General features: G+C 45.2%; 1 protein-coding gene across 1 annotated transcript in view; it reads right to left on the bottom strand.

Moving 5' to 3' along the window:
- The window catches only part of LOC119445196 (structural maintenance of chromosomes protein 4), a 106,474-nt gene extending 85,930 nt beyond the window's left edge, over nt 1–20,544 (bottom strand). The window contains exons 1-10 of the mRNA XM_049662942.1: nt 20,478–20,544; nt 20,055–20,197; nt 19,389–19,580; nt 17,511–17,687; nt 16,792–16,956; nt 10,264–10,391; nt 9,749–9,889; nt 5,263–5,413; nt 1,369–1,482; nt 419–526 (exon numbers count right to left, since the gene is read on the bottom strand). Of these exons, the coding sequence (XP_049518899.1) occupies nt 419–526; nt 1,369–1,482; nt 5,263–5,413; nt 9,749–9,889; nt 10,264–10,391; nt 16,792–16,956; nt 17,511–17,687; nt 19,389–19,580; nt 20,055–20,197; nt 20,478–20,544 (1,386 nt within the window). The remainder of the gene's footprint in view (nt 1–418; nt 527–1,368; nt 1,483–5,262; nt 5,414–9,748; nt 9,890–10,263; nt 10,392–16,791; nt 16,957–17,510; nt 17,688–19,388; nt 19,581–20,054; nt 20,198–20,477) is intronic.
- Nucleotides 20,545–20,827: the final 283 nt, after the last annotated feature.

Genomic DNA, 20,827 nt, shown 5'->3' with positions numbered 1-20,827 from the left:
ATGACATTACAATATTGATGGCACCAGGTTCGACATTTTGAGATCAGCTTTAGTATCAAGTTAAATTAACTTATAGTGTTTCTGAACCTTCATACTTCTTAAGTGTCATCCTTTTTCATGCAACCAGCATGTGAGAAGTTTTACAGCTTCAAAAACCTGTGTCAGAACTCTACTAGGCCCCGCTGGAAATTTTAACTGCTATAGGCTGCAAGTTGTGAAGCGTCACACAGGGGCATTGTGCAAGCAGCTTGAGATGCATAGACTCTTTGATAGTGAAAAAATGGTGATGCACTTTCAATTAACTTTTAGTAAATTAGTCATAAATTAAATCTCAAAGAGCGCCTAGCCCAGGGTCAGGTGATCCTAGGACAAGGTTTCTGTCCCAAGCCGAGTACTACTTCTGCTGTCAAGCACTTACCTGTGACTTCTTTTCACTCACTCCCTTTTGAAGGCCAAGAAGTTCTTGCTCATGGACTGCCTTCTGCTCTTGAAGTTCATCGGTCTGTGTCTTGAGGGATTCCATGACCTACAGAAAAATTGCGATTGTGAACTACTACAACGTTCATATACCAAGTCCTAGCTACAAGGTTACCTATTTTCAACTGTGAACTTCCAGATGAGAAAATGCAAACTACTGCTGTACAATATGAAAACCTAGTACGTAAAGGAATTCATTTCAAACACATCTCATGCAAACATTTGAACAATTTACAGTAAAACATCAACCCAACAAAGATGGACATACAGAATCATAGGATATGAAGAAATATAAAATTTGGTTGGGTATGTTTTATTTTAAGGAGTATTCTGCAGCTATTACAAAACCTAAAATGCAAGATTCAATACAATATTGGTTGCACAAAAGTGAATACTATTTGTTTGTTTGCAGAATAATATATGTGTTCTGGTAGGAAAAATGTCATATACTCAGCTAAAGGAACTTGAAACAGCACATTCTGGGCATGTGTGCGTATCTTCACCAGCAGCTTGACTCTGCTGGCCAACAACTGGCAGGCCAACATGCCGATTATGTGGGAACACACTGACCGCATTGTTGCAATCAGTGTGATGGTACTAAGCATTTTTGGAATTAACCTTGGTGTAAAATGAATTTGTGAGCATTGTTCATGTGCCCCACACTGACTGATGGCCATGCAAATGACAAGACAACCACTGCTCGCCAGTTGGAGACACCATGCTTGAATTTCTTTCAAATAAACCTGATCGCAAGTTTTACACATAGAATGAATATCGGATGTAACGAAGGTGTTTTCATGTCGGACACGATTATTATAACAAGCTTTGACTTTAGTTCTAAATGGCAATACGTGTGGGCCCTACAACAGCGTTACAGTGGCTGAAGCTCACCTCGGCAAGCTTGGCCTCCGCTTCAACCTTTTCCTTTTCGATCATCTCTTTCTTGGCTTGCAGTTTTTCAATGTCCTTCTGTAGCTTTTCCGGCTGTTTCTTCAGGTCTTGAACCTAAATCACGCAAATTTGCTTGCATAAATTCAAGACGTGAGGTCTTAACACAACAGCAAAGTGCCCATACAATGCAAGATGACAGTGCAGGTATCCTCACTTTAGTGACTTACAAATGCTGCAATAAAAAGTCGCAGTTTCGCCCTAAAGGCAAAACATCAATTGCGACAGCAAATTAGTAGAGAGCTATACATAGTAAGAATATTAGTTTTATCGGCTGTATAAACTTGGACACATCTGCTTATAACTGAATTAACAAGCATGGTGTGAGCGCGCACAAGCAAACACCAATAGATTGCACTCGATGACCGCAGACAACCACTATCAAAACGCTGGTGTGAGCAAGCACAGCAGCAGCAGCAGCGAGCAAAGGTTCGTGCAGTCTATCACTTCAACAGAAACTAAGCGGCGAAAGCACAGCGCATACAAAGGTAGGAGCTGTGTACAGATCGCTTTCAAGATGTGGTGCGCACGACAGCTCGCGGCCACGCAAAGTACAAGTGCGCAGTCGCCGGCAGAGTAGAAACTGCACCCCCTCTCTTCCACGCTGCCTTCCCACTTCCCTACTTTCGCGCCCATGAGATTGAATCGCCAGATCCTTTTACACCGGGTCGCTAATTGTGCACTTGGTTCCGGAGCACAACGGCGCCCCCCCTCCCTCGCTTCCATCCTCCCACGGCCTTTCGTGCGACGGAGCCATCGCGTTTGCTCTCTGCCGTTCGTTCACTCTCTGTGAAAGCGCGCATCCCTCGCGTTCTGTATGTGCGTCCCTCGCACATACAGCATATGGCGTGCAGCAACGATTTTATCGCCCTTAGACTTTATACGGAACCTCACGGCGATGACAGAAATCTGCTTGGAGTGTCCATATAATTGCTAGCGCAATAACAATAAAAAGCCTCGAAGATGCGTGCAAGGTGCTGCTGGCAGTAGAACTGACAATGAGCCAGTTTCACATGCAATCTGAATTCTCATAGCAGAATGACTGAAAGATGGGCAAATTGTTACGGATACATGATTATGGCTGGGCAGCACAACTTAACATAGATGGCATACAGAAAAAGCATGGGAATACCTCACAAAAGTATCTGCATGCGACAACTCTCAAATTTTTTATAAAAGCAACTCTGTGAAATTACTAGCATGTACGAAGAAGAGCTTCAAAATCAACTTGCTTTTACCATCATACAATTCAGTTTTCATTGGTGCTCCCAGTTCAAATCTGGTGTGACTTCATGACAATGTGATGCTGTGAAGCTGCACTGAAGAGCATAACCAGTACCCTGCCTTCATGTGTGAAATTTCTTGGTGCGGCTTATATGCGCCCAAATAAAGCATGTAGATTGTCACGCTACTAACAATGTGTTGTTATCGTCCCAAGCTGCTATCAGTACTTGTGCACTGCAATACCTTCCTCATCCTTGATATTCGTGTTGACATTAATCAAGAATTGTTATTTACAAAATACTCCTACAGAAGTCCACTTCAACACAAAGTGCTCTTTTAAAGATATCTAGCATCACCTGGATAGAATATTATAGGAAAGTTCATAATGCGCACTCTATTTTAGTAAGGGCACGAAGACCTGCAGATAAAACATCAGATAAGGGCAGGCCGGTGATGTCTTGATGCCATAATTTAGATATTAGGCACATTTTCACTTTGCTCTGACTAGACAAACCCAACATCAACAAAAGAAAATTGCAAGTGGGTAGAGTTAACGTTAATGTAATCTTTGCAACATGCAGCTTCTCTCCTTTTAAGCTTCTCTCTCTCTCTCTTAACAAGGTAATTATTAGGCGAGTGAGTGTTTCACCATTTTTAAAAAGCGGCACTAACGCTGTTCTTAAATACCACTAACATTGTTATCCTTCGATAAATGTAGCACTGTGTATGCCTATATTGCCTTTCTTCCTTGTGGTCCCACAAGTGCTTTTTCGAGATGATCTCTTCCTTTCTCCTCTCCGGCCACGGGACATTTCAAGTGTCAGTGCAAATGTGAAGTTACAGTGCCTACAGCCTCCTCATTTCGTTCATCCAACAATAAATAAATGAACACCAGAAAGGGGCTGCAGTATTTTGTTTGAATCATCTGAAGTGGAATAGTATAAAGCCTAAAGTGCAATTATTATTATACAAAAAGATATACACACATTTGGCCATGTCTGAACCAGAAGATGCCTGCAAACATACACGTGCTTCTTCGCAGCAAACACAAGACTGGATTCACCACCACCTTGTCTGAACAGACATGCTAGTAAGTACATCAAACACGGGAACAAATACCCTTATATCAGCCATATTTGGCTATATTGCACTGCGCAGAGAAGCCAGAAGTTTCAACCAACCGAAGGCGTTGTTCAAACCGCGCAGCTCCAGAAGGCATTGAAAACAAAACAGACTAAGAAATATTTGAGGTCTGTATGAACCAGCCGAAATATTGAAGTGCCAAAGTTTGATTTAGTTATCTTTTACTAATCTAAGCTGACTGCAGTGCCAAAGTTGGCTATCTATTATGTGCAACTGTATGGATTAAAAGGAAGAAATTCAGGGATTACAGTGGGACCTTGTTGATATGATTCTGCAAACTATGTTTTTAAGGATAAGTTTTTTTTTCATTTCCCAATAACATGATTTGTTCTTTCTGGGCTTTTACGTGCCAAAACCAGTTCTGATAATGAGGCACGCTGTAGTAGAGGGCTCCGGATTAATTTTGACCACCTGGGGTTCTTTAACGTGCACTATAATGCAAGCACATGGGCGTTTTTGCATTTCGACGCCATCAAAATGCGGCCGCCGCGGCCGGGATTCGATACCGCGATCTTGTGCTCAGCAGCACAAGGCCTTAGCTAAGCCACCGCGGCGGGTCACGATTTGGTTAGATAATACGTTGGATGATACGATTTTCAGATGATATGCTTTATTTTCCGGTTCCCGTGAACATCATATCAGCGAAATTCCACTGTATCTGTAAATAGTTTAGCTGCTACACATCATAAACCTCAACTTTCAGCAGCCACATACAGACCATGAACATCTAGTACTAGCAGTGTTGGTTAATTTCTGGATTACCTACACATTGTCTGCAACAGTTTATATTGCAATAAAATTGATTGATTAACTGAGTGAACATGTTGCTGGTTTACTACACCAGCACTGGGTAGATAGAAGTTTCGAAACTTGCAGACTCGCCAAAGCCGCGACGTGCCCCTGACACCGAAAAAGTGGCAGCACTGTGATCAAGATGCTTTCTGTTCATGCAACTAGTGCTCAACGTGAGGTGTCATCTGCTTTTGCCAGCATTCGATTCGGGTTAACCAGGACAGCCATTCTGAAGAACTTTCAGCTCTCCAAATTCTGTTTACAGGTGCTCTCTGGAAGCAGAAGTTGTCCCCCTGCTGCAGAAATCATAACTGTCATGCTCAAGGAAGACACAGTGGAACTAACGTGCTGGAGGAAAAGTCGTGAGTGGTCAGCGTGCAGTGCAGGAGTTATTTTTACTGAATGCTGATCAATACCAGAGCTGCTTAAGTACGGTTTTACAGCCTCTGGTACCATAGTATAGCATGCTGAGAGCTGTACTACACTTCTCTATAAAAAAAAACACTTTTTTATACACACCTTTTTACACTGTTATATATATATATATATATAGCAAACATGGTCAGGGCCTCTGGCAAGGCAAGGAGCTCAGGAGTTTTGAGACACGGAGAGAAAGCAGAGAAGATTGGCAGGAAGGGCACCATAGACAGTTGTTAACGGAAGAGCCAGAGAGCGTACCTTCTCCTTAGCAGACTCCAGATTCTTTTCCAGCTCCTTTCCTTTCTGCTTCGTGTGCTTGATGGTCTCCCTGCACTGCAAGTCCCGGCACTCGAATTCAGCATATTCCTGCTTCTTGGCATCCACCTCCTTCTGTTTCTTCTCACACTCCCTGAAGAAAGTGACCCATGCTCACTCCTTGCCATTCATCATCTCACCAAATGCAGCCTTTGCTGGCACTGTTAGCATGGTTATCATCATCATTGGCTTAGCCCTTAATGATGGCATATATAAACGTTCATTTGCGAAAAAAAATGTTCCTGCGAAAGCTTCAAATGACCCACTGAGTGAAAAAGCCGGCATCTGTCGTCTGGAGCAGTGAAACGACACCTAAATTGCCATTGACTGCGACGCCCGCGACATAAGTGTGCCAGGCGTTACATGAGGGGAGAGGGCATCGCCGCGACACCAAATCACCCACACTCTCGGAAGCCTGTGTTATCCATGCGTTTTTTGTCCGTGAAAGCTCTCGCCTGCGTTCCAACTGCATCTTGGTACTGCTAAATAAAAAATGCGCTAAGTGTCTCAACGCTCTCGCTTGCTTGCGAGGAGTTCATAATTTTAAGGACCGCTCAGCAGCATTCAATTTCACATTATTGCTTTCACATTCACATCTCATAAATGCTTAGCTATCCTTGGATCTTTTTTCTAACCGAAATAAATGTGCAAAACGAGGAAAGTAACAGCACTGAGTAGACAAGGACACAAAGAGGAACACGACACTGGCACTGTGCTTCTCTTCTTGTGCAAAACAAATTGAGAAAAGAAAAATATTTTGCGTAACCCTTTTCAGCAATACGGGCAAAATACCAGGTAGAAAACTGGAGTGGGCTTCACCCCAAGCCACATACAGCTTCGTTTTGAATTTGTAGAGCCAGCACTTGTGATATGTAAACCATATGTGTACACTGCATTTGCTTTGCATCACGTGTGACACCACTGCAGCCAGAATCTTTCAACGGTCTGTCTCATCTGAGAGCGCTTTCGAAAGAAAGCTAGTCGCACGCCAACCTTCTTTCTCATCCTATTGGTGAGCGAAAACAATCATGTATTATACGGTATTTACTCGAATCTAGGCTGACTCCAATTCTAAGCCGACCCTCCAAAAGTTCGAGCCAGAAAAATAAAAACCTACCTCGAATGTAGGCCAAATGAAAAAGCGTGGACAGCATTCACAAAATGAAACAGCATTTATTAAATATGAACATGCCGAGCTCATTCTATGTCACCGTCGCTGCTAGCCTCGCTGCTAGCCTCATCGCTATCTTCCTCACTGCTGACATCTTCAACCAGTACCATCAAGAGCATTAGAGATGCTGCACTTTTTGAAGGAGTGCACGATCAATTTTCCTGGGTAAATATCACCCTCATTGCGGCGCACGCAAAAAGCATCTCCCGTGGCCCCCTCCAACGACAGACGTTTTTATTATCGATGCTGAAGTTCCGCCCGGCTTGAACGTTTGAGGATGCCTCTACGGCTAGCACAACTACACTACTTGCTCGATTCTCACGCACCCTTGATAGTAACGCGCACCCGTTTTCCGTGATGCAGAAAAAAAGTCCTTTACAGTACCGCGCATCTCATGCTTTCAAACAGAAATACAACTTTCTGTCATTTGGAAAAACAGATTTCCTCCCGATGCACTGAAATTGCGATGAATGAACAAAGTCGCAGTTTTGCATGAAAGGCAATGCATCGAATGCGATAGCAAATTAGCAGACCGCTATACGAAGTAAGGATAGCAGTTTTATCGACCGTATAAAATGGCAAACATTCGCTTACTAAATAAATTCACAAGCACGGTGTCACGCGCGCACAAGCAAACATGAACACATGTCGCTCGTTGACCGTGGAAATGAACTGTCAAAACGCTGGAAGCACGGCGAACGAATTGACCTTCGTGCTAACGTGCCTCTCGCTTCAACGTGACCTATGAGCGGTGAAAACACGGCGCGCGGCGGACTTTCCCCGTCGCAGATTGCTTTCAAGATATGGCCAAGGCAATCGTATCGCCGAAGTGGATCGTCGCAGATTACGTCCTGCTTCAATCCATTGAAACCGTTCCGCATTGCTTTGCTGGTGAAAATCGTCTCCTTCTGCTCGCGCCAGTCCCGCACGCAAGTTTTGGATTCTCCGAACGCCTGTGATGCGGCCCGATTTCCGTCCTTCTCTGCACACATGATCACTTTCTTTTTAAATGCGGCATCATGATGAACTCGGTACTTCATACTGATAGAGCAGAAGCAGAGAACGTGAAGACAGATGATAGACTATTGCCTAAGCACACGGAGGAAGCTACAGCATGCTACGGTAGCTAGGCTCGACGCACGTGCGAGGCGGCCATTTTGAAATGCCTACAGCTATACAGTCGAACCGGGGTATATCGAACTCGCCAAAAAACGTTTATTAGTTCGATATATGGCATAATTCGATATAGGCCCGCTATAGGATTTGATGACGCAAAGGCACATACCAATAAGAAAAGTACTTTATTAATATGGTGGCTTACTTGCGTGCCCTACTTTGGAACAAAATAGTAGTGGATTTTCTGTTTCAATGACTTTGCTGCCTGCGACAGCACGCACGCCTCCATGTTGTCCAACGAGTCAGAGCAGCTGAGCTTTGCCAACGATGTCGTGCCATTCTTTGAACCGTTGGAGCCAGCCGGAACCGCCTTGGAAATAGTTCCTGCCAAGCAAGAAAGCAAGGTTCTTGGCTTTCTGCTCAATCATAGTGCCGGACACCGGGATGTTTTGCGACCGAACGTCCACAAACCATTTGTAAACGGCCGCTTCGACATCTTCGTACACAGCGGTGCGCACACGTCAGGTGCCACAGGCACCTGGCCTTTTGTCCGACTTGGCCCTGATGTCTGCCTTGTTCTTCGGATAGTACTCAAGGTGCTCCTTGGAATTTTGTACGCGGCGGTGACGTCGGACTTCTTCTCACCGCGCTCGACTCCATTTATGATTTTGAGTTTCGTGGCGAATGGCAAATTCAGCCTCTTTGCACAAGCCATGACGACAGCGCGCCAAGAAAGTTCACAGAGCGCCAACAGGCAACACCACCAACACGGACCACGCTGAATGAGGACTCGAGGAAAAGAGGCAGCAGCAGGCACACAAGCATAAAGAAAGAAAAAATGGCGCTCACTTGTACCGCCTCCGCGCCTCGGAGAAAGCACGACGGCCTCTGATTGGCTGTAAGCGCTGTGAGCAGGCTAGGATCATTTTTTGCAGGGGGGTGTTCACCCGTGCACAGCCGGGTCTAAACCACTTTTTCTAGGGTGGCGCCAGCAGTTTTCCCCGCCACCGCGAGGGAAAGCCAACTTGCTGGGGCACTTTTGAGGCACATGGAGTTTGATATATCGGTTGTCGTTGCTATTTTAGCTCGATGTAACAGTAACTTTTGCTATATATTCTCAATGTAAATTTACCGTGTTTAGAAATTGTTTGATATACGGGATAATTTGATATAAACGGGTTTGATGTAGTCGGGCTCGACTGTATGGTAACGCAGATTTAGGGTTGTGTTAAAAGTGCGCGTTAGATTCGAGTAAATATGGTATTCCTTAGAAAGCGGCACTACAGTGGCATCACCTGTTTGGTGCCATTTTACGATAATGCCACACCGCGCGCTGATGCTACACTATACCGATACTACCGATACGACGCAGGTCAAAATGGCGACGTCCCTCGTGTACTTCAGTTGGCTACTGGCGCGGCTAGTAGCAGCTGTGATACTGACTTTTCTAGATGGCACTAACATGCACCATATTTATCAGTTTCAGCTAAAAACTGGCGCGTTTTTTAAAATCCTCGAATCTAAGCCGACCCTAGAGTTTCGTATATGATTATTTTAAAAAACTATCGGCCTAGATTCGAATAAATACGGTATGACTACAATATTTTAGAAATAGCTTCTTTAGACCTTCGAGATTATGACAAAAATATTTCAAAAAATCTTTTTTCCCCATTTTTCGGCCTCCCAGACCCATGTTTCCCTTAAGTTCATGACATCACGTAATCCTCTGCTTCCCTCAACTGCATTTCCGTTCCCATGGAATCAATTCTATTACTTTAATAGTGGTACCTGCTCTACACGTTACACGGCCTGCCAAATTCAATTTTTTTCCTGTTAATCTCAACTAGAATAGCAGCTATATATACTAACCGTGTCTGAGCTGTTGGATATATGAACTAGTGTACTTCAAAAAGATCTGGTGATAACACCTGCACAGACCGACACTGTGGAGGTTAAACAACTATGGAAACTAACTGCAGTTGTCAGTCGCTGATGTACTGCAGGGCATGGGGTCGTGAGTTACTAGTCATGGAAGCAGCATTTTGTGCAAATCAATGTGGCCACACTGTAGAGAATTTGTTGAAACCAGGTGCGGTGTATTCGGGTTCAACTGTATCCCATTTTCATGTACATAATACTTACCTGAGGGCCTTCTTGAGCTCAGCTTGTTGCACTTTTTGTGCCTGCTGCTGTGTATCGAGCTCTTTCTTGAGCTCAACCATCTGCGCCTGGGCCTCTTTGACTTGTTTGTCAGCCTGTGCTTGCTGCGTCTTTTCATTGCGCCTGTGGTGGTGGGAAATTAGGTGAACTTGAGACTACATTCTAGATCTGAAAGTTGCTCAGCACAGGTAACAAACACCTTTACATGTACAGACACAAGACACTTACACAGACATTGCAAGGAATGACTTTAAATGCTTGATTTGCAAACCGAAGACCCCACCAAAAAAATCTTATTCTCCAATCCCACGCATTTAGATAGGAGTTCCCGAGCTAAAGCCTCCTCTACGCACAAGCGGTTGGTTTTCACTGGAAACCAAAACAGCATGCACAGAACATACCTTGCATTAACAGGTCTCACAGGATGCAATAATTCAGTGCTTGCATACGCTTCATGCTGTTGTGTCAATACCTGGACAGATGCACGCAATACTAACCTGTAGAACTGAAAGAGCTGGTTCTCTATCACAGCAATGTCGTTTTCAAGCTTTAAGAACTCAACAGCTTCGTCACGTGCACCCTTAAGCTCCTCCATGTCTTTTTCCACAAGCTTGGCACGGTTGAGCTGCCGACGTGCACATGAAAGTAAAGAAAATGAAATGAGCCATTTCAAAAAACGACAGTGTTGGAAGCCACGACAAGACTGAGGCCACAATGCTAGCCATCTGTGCATGAAAATTGGAGCCATGGCTGTATCATGCATCAATAACTGATGATGTATGGTGTTTAATGGCGCAAGAGCCAGGTATGGCCAAAGAGCGCCAGGCCAGTGTGTTCATAAGTTGACAATGGAGCAATGAATTGCGAAAGGTAGATGTGTCGTGGCTATAAAAGGGCCTAAAAAACAATCGCTGTAAAATGCGTAAAATATATATGTAATAAAATTATGGCAATGGCTAATGAGGTGCACTATGAACACGAAAGAACAAATTGCAAGATAATGAAGATACATGAAAATTTATCACTGATAAACTTTTCAAACAGCACTACTGCCTTGACAGATCCTTTGAAACGCAAGGGCCTGGAGGCGCGTGCTATGCAAAACTACTATCGCGACGACATCCTCTGGAGAGAGGATGCGCTACGAAACTATTGGGCAAATAATATGCAATACTACATCGCTCAGAAAATCCAGGACAGCTTTAGTGCTAAAGAGAGGTTTGTCGCCCAGAAACATAGCGGGATGGAGTGGGAGACAGTACCGGTACGCTTGGGGAAAGTGCCTTTTTCTTTGTTTCGGCTTCCCTGCACTCCACGAGGACATGGAGCACGGTAAGCCTCTCTCCACATCTACCACAGGTTGGCGGGTCATTTCCAGTTAAGAAGAAATTGTGGGTGCCGTATGTATGTCCTATTCTCAGACGAGAGAATAGGACATTTGTTCTTCGTATTTTCGTAACGGGATGCCAGGGACCTATCTGTGGCTTAACTAAGTGAAGCTTATTGTTCGTTTCGGCATCCCACAAGCGCTGCCAGTGGCTTTGAAGTTTCTTTCTCAAGTAGGGCTTGAGATCGCTGGCAGGGATAGAAGCGGTAGGGTTAAGGGCTCGCGATGTAGTTGATGTGGCCATTTGATCAGCCAGAACATTGCCCTCGATGCCTCTATGGCCAGGCACCCAGCATATAATAATATGCTGGTTAGACATGTATGCCTTGCACAGAGCAGAATACAGTTCAATAAGTACAGGGTTTGTGTGTCTATGTAGAGTCATGATGGCTTTTACGATGCTTAGGGAGTCTGTAAATATTATTGATCTTTTGAGTTTCGATTTGCCTATACTCTTCACAGCCGATAAAAGTGCATAGGCCTCAGCCATAAAAATGCTTGTTTCCGGGTGCAGTATATCGGACTCGGAGAACGATGGGCCGACTACTGCATAAGATACCCCTGCATGTGAGTTGGATGCGTCAGTGTAAAACTGAGTGCATGAAGAGTACTTGAACTGGATTTCTAGAAAATGCATCGGGATATGTGCCTCTGGAGCATCTTTTGTGACTTCTACAAACAAAGTATCACACTCTATGAGTTGCCACTGCCACGGTGGCATCCAGCATCCTCAGGGTGCTTGGCGTTGCGGAATGGTAAACTATGGCGCCGTAATCTAATCTTGTGAGTATGAGGCTCTTATGCAAATTCAAAAGACACTTTGTGTCACTACCCCAAGCGGTGCGTGACAACACTTTTAGAATATTCATTGTTTTCATGCACTTGTTTCTTACATACCGTATATGTGCCATAAATGTAAGCTTTGTATCTAGAATCACACCTAAAAATTTATGTTCTGTTTTTACGGGCACCCGTTCTCCCTGCAACTCAATGTCAGGATCGGGGTGCAGACCCCTCTTTTTGAAGAACAGTACGCAGGTGGTCTTTTGTGGGTTAAGGCTAAACCCATTGTCGTCTGCCCACTTCGACACCTTGTTCAGACCAAGTTGAATCTGCCGCTCACAGACTGCAAGATTGCAGGAGGTGAAACCTATCTGTACATCATCGACGTATGTACAATAAAACATGTTTCTTGGGATATACAGACGCAAAGAACTCATTTTTATGATAGAGTGCAACTGAGCACCCTGCCCTGTGGCGCTCCAGTTTCCTGCACAAATGGTCTTGATAAAGCATTTCCCACACGAACACGGAAAGTGCGATTAGATAAATAACTTTAGACGACATTTAACATGCAACCACGTATACCAACGTGTGAGAGGTCTCTAAGTATTCCAAAACGCCACGTGGTATCGTAGGCTTTGTCTATATCAAGGAATACAGACAGAAAGAATTGTTTACGGACAAAAGCTTCACGAATTTGCGTCTCAATACGTATCAAATGGTCGACGGTGGATCGACTTTCGCGAAACCCGCATTGGTACGCGTCAAGCAGTTTGTTTGATTCGAGGAAATGGATTAGTCGGCGGTTTATCATTTTTCGAACAGTTTGCAGAGGCAGCTTGTTAGTGCTATAGGGCGGTAACTCGAAGCAGACGATGGGTCCTTGCCCTGCTTCAGTATAGGAATGACAATGGCCTCTTTCCAGGCAGAGGGGATCTCGCCGGAGGTCCATATAGCATTGTATAGGGAGAGGAGTTTTCTTTGTTTCATGGGGAAGGTGTTTCAGCATTTGATAAGCTATGCGGTCAGAGCCTGGGGCAGACTTATTGCAACAACTAAGTGATGCATACAGCTCAGCAATGCAGAAAGGCTGGTTGTATGCCTCGTCTCCGGTACATTTTCTTTCTAGTTTCTGTTTTTCTATTGCAGCCTTGTGCCTTTTAAATGTTTGGGAATAATGAGATGAGCTGGACACACGTTCAAAATGTGCTCCCAGGCAGTTAGCTTGGTCTTCCAGACTGTCGCCTTGTGTGTTTACCAACGGGAGTGAATAAGTTTGTAGCCCTTTTATCTTATTCACTTTCTTCCAGACTCTGCCCTCATCTGTATATGAGTTGATGCCTGATAAAAACTTCCCCCAACTCTCTCTCCTGGCTTGTCGGCGCGTTCTTCTGCCCTCCGATTTTACTTTCTTAAAACTAACGAGATTCTCCGCAGTTGGGGAATCGCGTAGCAACCTCCACGCTTTATTCTGTTTCCTACGAGCCTTCCGACATTCGTCGTTCCACCATGGGACACGGCGTTTGCAGGTCGCACCACTCCTTTCTGGTATACATTCAGAAGCGGCACCGATTATGAAAGATGTAAAATACTCAACAGCAGCATCAATTCCCAGCGAAGATATGTCAGGCCACGAGATACCGCTTGTAAGAGTTTGGAATTTCTCCCAATCTGCCGCATCAAACTTCCGTCAGGGAGCCTGTGGTGAAGGTTCGTTTTGTAGTGGTGATCTCAGCAGTATGGGGAAGGGGTCACTCCCGTAAGGATTTTTTATAACTTCCCATTTAAGTTCAGGAAATATAAACGGGGAAGCTACACTGAGATCAATGGAAGAAAATGTTTTGTTTGCGAGATTGTAGTAGGTGGGTTCCTTCTTATTCAGGAGACACGCACCAGAGGAGAAAAGAAATTGTTTGATTAGGCGTCCTCGCGCATCCATACGCGTGTCGCCCCACAAGCTGCAGTGTGCATTGAAATCGCCAAGAACGAGGTAAGCTTCTGGTAATTCATCTATAAATGACTGAAATTCATGCTTGTGTAAATGATAATGTGGGGGTATGTAGAGCGAGCAAATGGTTACGAGTTTACCAAGAAGTACAGCACGAACGGCTACTGCCTCAAGTGCCGTATTCAGTGGAAGTTGCTGACAGGCTACACTTCTGTCGAGTATGATGGCCACACCACCAGTGGTGCGGCAGAATCCTCGCGGTCTTTTCGGAAAACAATATTCTGACGTAGGAAGTTGGTGTTCCTGGAGTTTAGGTGTTTCTTGAACACGCAGCACCTTTGGATTAAATTTATTGATAAGTTCTTGGATGTCATCTAGGTTGTGGAGTAGTCCCCTAACATTCCACTGGATTATTGTGTTCATGTTAGAGGAAAATAAAAGGTGCTGTGTGTCTCAAGGGAAGTGTACAGCCTATTTTACAGAGCCTTTTCCAGGCGCTGTAACTGGTGTCTTGTCTTTTTTGGAAGAGCATTCTTGGGGGAGACGCCTCTCCCTAGGCACTCTGTGTGCCGTCTGAGAAGGAGTTGTGTCCATTTCCTCTTGCGAGGCGTTGGACACTCGCTCTATTGAGCGATGTGTATGTCGGTTTGGCTTCGCCTCGGAAGACGAAGCCTTTGTCCCCACCAGTGCGGAGGTTGACGGTACTTCCTTAGCCTCCGTGCTATCCTGGCTGCTATCAGAGCTAGCAGAGGCCACTGGTGTGGCCAAGTTCGGTGATGGCTAGGCAGCCTTGGCTGCTCCCACCATAGGGGCGGCTGCCACAGCCGGCGGCTCGCTGCGGGCAGGCCGGGCAGGTGGCGGAAGCCGGTGCGACGCTGCCCCCTGACGCGTCGCCTCGGCATATGTTGTGTTGTGGAATGGCAAGCCCCTTTTACGTGCTTCCTTGAACGAGATGTTCTCACGCACTTTAAGAGTGATAACTTCTTTTTCTTTTTTCCAGTTGGGACAGGATCTGGAGTAAGCTGGATGTTCACCATCACAGTTTACACAGTGCGGTGTCGCTTCACAGTTATCTGATGCGTGACCTTGGGTTCCACATTTCGCACATGTCAGTCTACCACGGCAGCTCTGCGAGCCGTGGCCAAATCTTTGACATTGGAAGCATCTTCTGGGATTAGGAATGTATGGCCTGACAGCTATCTTCGTATATCCGGTTTCTATGGTTTGTGGCAGATCGCAAGTGGCAAAGGTCAGGATGAGGTGTTTTGTGGGAATTTCTTTATTGTCTCTTCTGATAACGATGTGCTGTATGTTTGTTACGTTTTGTTCTTTCCAGCCTTCCAATAGTTCGGTTTCGGACAAGTCGATGAGATCTGCATCAGACACTACTCCACGTGCTGTGTTCATAGACCGATGCGGTGAAACGGTAACAGGTATGTCGCCAAATGCCACAAGCTTGTTTATGTTGCTGTGCTGTTCTTTATCACGGATCTCAAGGAGGAGGTCCCCGCTCGCCATTTTGGTAACCTTATAACCAGGGCCAAGGGCTTCAGTCAGGCCTTTTGCGACTAGAAAAGGTGATATGGTTCTAGCTGGTTTTTCTGTTTTTTTGCTGTGAACTACTTGGAAACGGGGAAAGATTTCTCTCGGTTTGAATAGGCTTATTAGTTCTTCGGTGCGTCCCCTCTTGTGAGGGTGACGATCAAGTAAATGGGGAAATGCAGGCGTTCCCATATTATTTTCGTTTATTTCGGCGGCAATGGCGGCCACCCACCACGGAGCCCAACTAGGGGACGCTGCAGCACTTAACGTGTAAGGCTGCAGACGCCAGCCGTGCATTGCTGCTATAACCCAATATAAAATACCCAAGAGAGGGCACATACACAGGGTTAACCCAAGCCACCTATGAAAATGTAGAAGTAACAGAAGAGAGGAGATGATAGGATAGTAAAAGAAAGGAGACAGGAAAGCAAAAGTTTGGAGAGGGGGATAGGAAAAGGCGACCACCGATTTCCCTGGGTGGGTCAGTCCGGGGGTGCCGTCTACGTGAAGCAGAGGCCAAAGGAGTGTGTTGCCTCTGCCGAGGGGCCATAAAGGTCCAAACACCTGCCTTCGGCTCAACTCCCAGGATCCCCTTTTCCCCGGACACGGCTAAGCCGCGCACGGCTACACGCGGGAGGGTCCGACCCTCATGTGCTCGGGTCCGTGGTGTCGCAACACACCAAACGCCTGCTGACGCAGACGCCCCTGCGGGGATGCATCAATAACTATGAATGCTTATAGTGTTGTACACAATAGCAGAAAGACTGTAGAATCTGAACAGAATCTCATACGTTTTACAATCATAGTAGAGGAAACTGAAAATATCCCATTTGGATCACAATTCACATTCCTGATTCCAAGTTTTGTTTTCCTTTATTTTTTAGGCATTCATCTACGAGACTCTGTAGTGTCCTATGGCCCCACGTGAACATTAATATAACATTATGCAGTTCCCACAAAACACAGTGTGCCGTATATACTCAATTCTAATGTGCCCTCAATTGTAATGCGTGCCTTTTTTCACGGGCAGAAATGAAAAGTGCAACTGTGCATCACATCTAATCTTCAGTACTGCCCATGACATTTCATACAGTGTCTTAAATGCCATGTATATGGTGGCACCCTAACAAATTGCACAGCGGGCACAAGCAATGCTACAGCTCCTCAAGCTGCAGCTGATGTGTGGAATGGTTTGGATTACAGTGCTCTTGAATGGCAGTGACATCCTGTCATTATTGCAGTTTTGGTGTTGTACTTAATTTTAACGCACATTCCACAAGAAAGCACTCTTTAGAATACAGAAAAAAAATTGGTGACTAAGTGACAAACCTGCCAAAGCTTGGGCTTTTTATCAACACCACGTACCTTTTCTGTTCTTTCTTCTGAAAGTTTTTCAACACGCTGATTCAACAGCTCAATTGGCTCCTTGTAGCGGGAGCTACCAATGATGTCTTCAAGAAACTCCAGCATTCCTTGGTCATGCTCGGTCTGTGCCTTCGGCTTCATCAGCGCAATCTGTTCCACTTCTCCCTGAGATTAGAAAGAAGATGCAGGACCAACACTGACAGTTGAATTTTCAGGCCTCCTAAAAACATGAGCAAGGTAAATTGGGCAGTCATCTATTGAGAAAAAGCAATCAAAATGCACTTCCTTGCTGTGTCACTAGATAGCCACACTTTAAGGACACAAACTATGTACATTAAGTTCCCTAAACATGCAACCCTTGATATTATCACACCAGAAAGCTTATTTTATCGAATACAGGCTGCCATATCTGTTTCTTAATGTCTTAAGGGCTCCTTTCTGTTTGAAAAAACTACCATAATGGCTCATTTTTTGACATAATAAGCTACCAGAAGTATGTCTGCAGATATCGTGTGTAATCTAATTCAATAAAAGCAATGATACAATAACCTACCACCAGAGGTACTGGGAGAGGTGGGCTTTTCATAAGCTAAAAAATGACAATTGTTCATGACAAGATGATGACATCAACATCCCTTAGGGGTTAATGATACTTGATAGCTTACAGAGCATATGTAAGGGATCACACAAGAGGAAAGAAATAACACAAAGGTAAAAACCTGAAGAATAAGGAATCGATTGTGGTCAAGATCAATTCCAAAAGAGCGTAGAGTTCTTGTGGCCTCCTTGTAGGTGCAACGATGGCCATTCACCGTGTAATAGGATGTGTTGTCACGGTGCGCTGTCCTACCAACCACAAACTCGGAGTTTTCCTCCACCTCGAAGGTGTTTTCATCCTGTAGCAAAAAGGGAAGAAAAAGAATACTAGGGTAAGTATAGTTATTACTAGAGAGAGTGTGCCAGTCAAATTATAAACTAAAAATGTGGTCGCATGCCAACTCTGCTCGCTAATGATTGGAACGCTGTTTCAGTTATCCACAATTTTCAGAATATCCCACACTTTGTGCCGAGAACAAGAGTGCCAAATATTGTGGTTATTACAACTTTTCATACACTATATATTTCAAACAGTAGATGGAACATCGATGTAGTTATTGTGATCTGGCACCGCGAGAGAGAGAATAAAAGTAAATGAACTTGTAACTCCGTTTCTGATAGCTTTTCCGGGAGTATGTTATTACAACTTTTCATACACTATATATTTCAAACAGTAGATGGAACATCGATGTAGTTATTGTGATCTGGCACCCGGAGAGAGAGAAAAAAGTAAATGAACTGTAACTCCGTTTCTGATAGCTTTTCCGTGAGTAGTTCTAGGAAAATTCAGTCGTGGCAACAAATAATCAACAACCGAAAACCTAATTTGTCAAGTAGAGCTCACACTATTTCTGCAATGGGCTGGGAAAAAGTTACGGAGGATGCTCAGAACTTTCTAAGAATGTGAAGGCGAAAGCCTAGTTGGACCTTCTGTTGAACATTCTGCTGATCTGCTGCTGAACTTTGTTGAACTTTCGCTTCATCCATAGCTGCTTCCTCCAGCAGCGGTTATGATGAGCAGCATTTCGAGCTGCTCCAACCTCTTCTGCCAAGACATACCTTCTCAGTCTTCCCCGCCTGCAACTAGGGCCTGGTGCGTCATCACCCACAGTAATGTGCAATGAAACTCTGGGCCCATGTGGCGACGTATACAAGGCACGCGAGAGCCCTCCCGCCATTTCCAAAACGTTCTACGGACGCCCCTGCCGACATTTCCCTCCTCCTCCTCAGCCCCGCTGTTGTTCTTTCTCTCCACGCTCCTACTGCACTGTTGTTGCCGTTTCGCTCAACTCTCCAACTGCACTCCGTCACCCTTTCTCAGAGCCCTTCTCCAGCGCTGCTGTTTCCCTTTCCCAGCGTACTCCACATCACAACGCTACATTGAAACATAGAGATCTAAGGCTTTCGCCTTAAACAGACACAGGTCAGTGCCATATATTTCAGTGTTATATTCATATCTCAAAGCTTTGGCTGTAGGGGATACTGCCATGGATTGTTTTCAGATTAATGTCTGACTGCCTGCTGTACTTTAACACACATCAAACTCAGTGCATAAATATTTTCGCATTTTGATCCCATTGCAATGTAACCAACACAGCCAGGTATCAAATCCATGACCTCTTGTGCAGCAGGTGAACACTTTAGTTGCTGGCTCACTGTGGAGGGCACAGAACATTACAGACACACACACAAAAAAGCACATGTTTTACTGCTTGTCTTAGCTTGGTATGTTCAACCTGGCATAAACTGCAGCTGCCTTTGGGCATGCCAGTGCCACCTCAAGTAGACGTTCCATTGACAACACCTGAACCAACCTGAGCACTCGTGCTATAGACGATGGCATCTGACACTGCAGAAGCCCAGCATATGCCAAAGAAAACAGATCTATCCTCGTGCTAGACTACGGTGCTTCAGAAAGCCGTTGCAGTGCTACTACCCTAGCACTCTTGCTGGTTTGTACAACTGCACAAGCATTCAGGGCAGGAGATCTTGCAACATACCGTATCAGTGATTCTCTGAAAGTAAACATTCACAGTGCAGCTGTCCAAGTTTGTGTGGTTCGTGCTGTTGTGGATAAGCACACCAACTTCCTTGGACCGAATCTTCTGTGCCCGGTAGCCGAAGACAAAAAGCATAGAGTCGATAACATTTGACTTGCCGCTCCCGTTGGGCCCAACAATGGCTGTAAAATTCTGTACAAGGAAATCAAGATACAATAAAACTTGTCATTTCAATACTGAACACAAAGCCGGAATGGTCACAGCAAATCAATTATTATTTCTGGAATCGTAACACAAACACGAGGACACTCGGATGAGAGCAGTCATGAGCTAAAAAATTATGGGGTTTTACGTGCCAAAACCACGATTTGATTAGGAGGCACGCTGTAGTGGGGACTCCGGAAAATTTGGACCACCTTTAACATGCACCTAAAACTAAGTACACAGGTGTTTTCGCATTTCGCCCCCATAGAAAAGGCCGCCATGGCCGGGATTCGATCCCGCGACCTCGCGCTTAGCAGCCCAACACCATAGCCACTAAGCAACCACGGCGGGTAGTCATGAGCGGCCCCAACTATCATTTATTTGCAACAAAATTTATGTTAGACACTTCTTTCCATTCATTTCACTTTGGAAAAACGCACAGCAAACTGCCCACATGCTCACCTTATGAAACGGTCCGATAATTCTTGTGCCGGCGTACGATTTGAAATTGATGTTCTCAATCTTCTGTATCATGAGGCGGGGACCAGTTGGGCTAAATGTGCACGCTGCTGGCGGCGGTGGCGGGACGTAGATGTCGGCTATGCCTGTAGCGGTGAGAATTGAATGACCTCACATATTTGAACTACCTGCGCAAGCTCTGTATGCAGTGGCGTCAGGAGGGCAGGCAGGGGCGCAAGCAGGGTCGTAGCAGGGGTGGCCCATCTGGTGACCAGTCACCCCCCCCCCCCCTACGCCACTGTCTGCGTAGAAGGGCACAGTGCAACAGTATCCACTGGTAGAGGTGTGCATAACTTCATTTACATGTGTTTCTTACGCGCTGTATCACGAATGAGAGGATGTGCGAATCGCATGCAGTGAACTCACGGAGGCCTCCTTCCTCTTCCTCCTCCAACTCGTCTTCGTGGTGCTCGGTGAGGCCGTTCTCCGCCATCCTGAATCTTTGCTAGACTGAACTACTGAAGAAGAAGTAGACCAAAACGACGAGCGATTACTTCTAGAAGGAACAATTTGCATCAATACGGATGCGCTAAGCTCAACCCTCCCCACTATTCCCCACACTCCTCGTCGCAAAGGCAGCGAAACGTAAAGAAATGCGTAGCAGGTGAATAAAAAGTGAGTCGTTGAAAACGAGCGAACACGGCTTGCCTGTCCTTTTTTTGGAACTGCGGACGAATTCTCGAAGTAGGAACGGTAGGAAAACAACACGAAAGTCG

Source organism: Dermacentor silvarum, chromosome 1 (assembly GCF_013339745.2).
Source record: "Dermacentor silvarum isolate Dsil-2018 chromosome 1, BIME_Dsil_1.4, whole genome shotgun sequence".
In the NCBI taxonomy this organism is placed as follows: domain Eukaryota; kingdom Metazoa; phylum Arthropoda; class Arachnida; order Ixodida; family Ixodidae; genus Dermacentor; species Dermacentor silvarum.
Note: the sequence above shows the minus strand (reverse complement) of the source record. Positions and strands in the feature narration are given on the sequence as shown.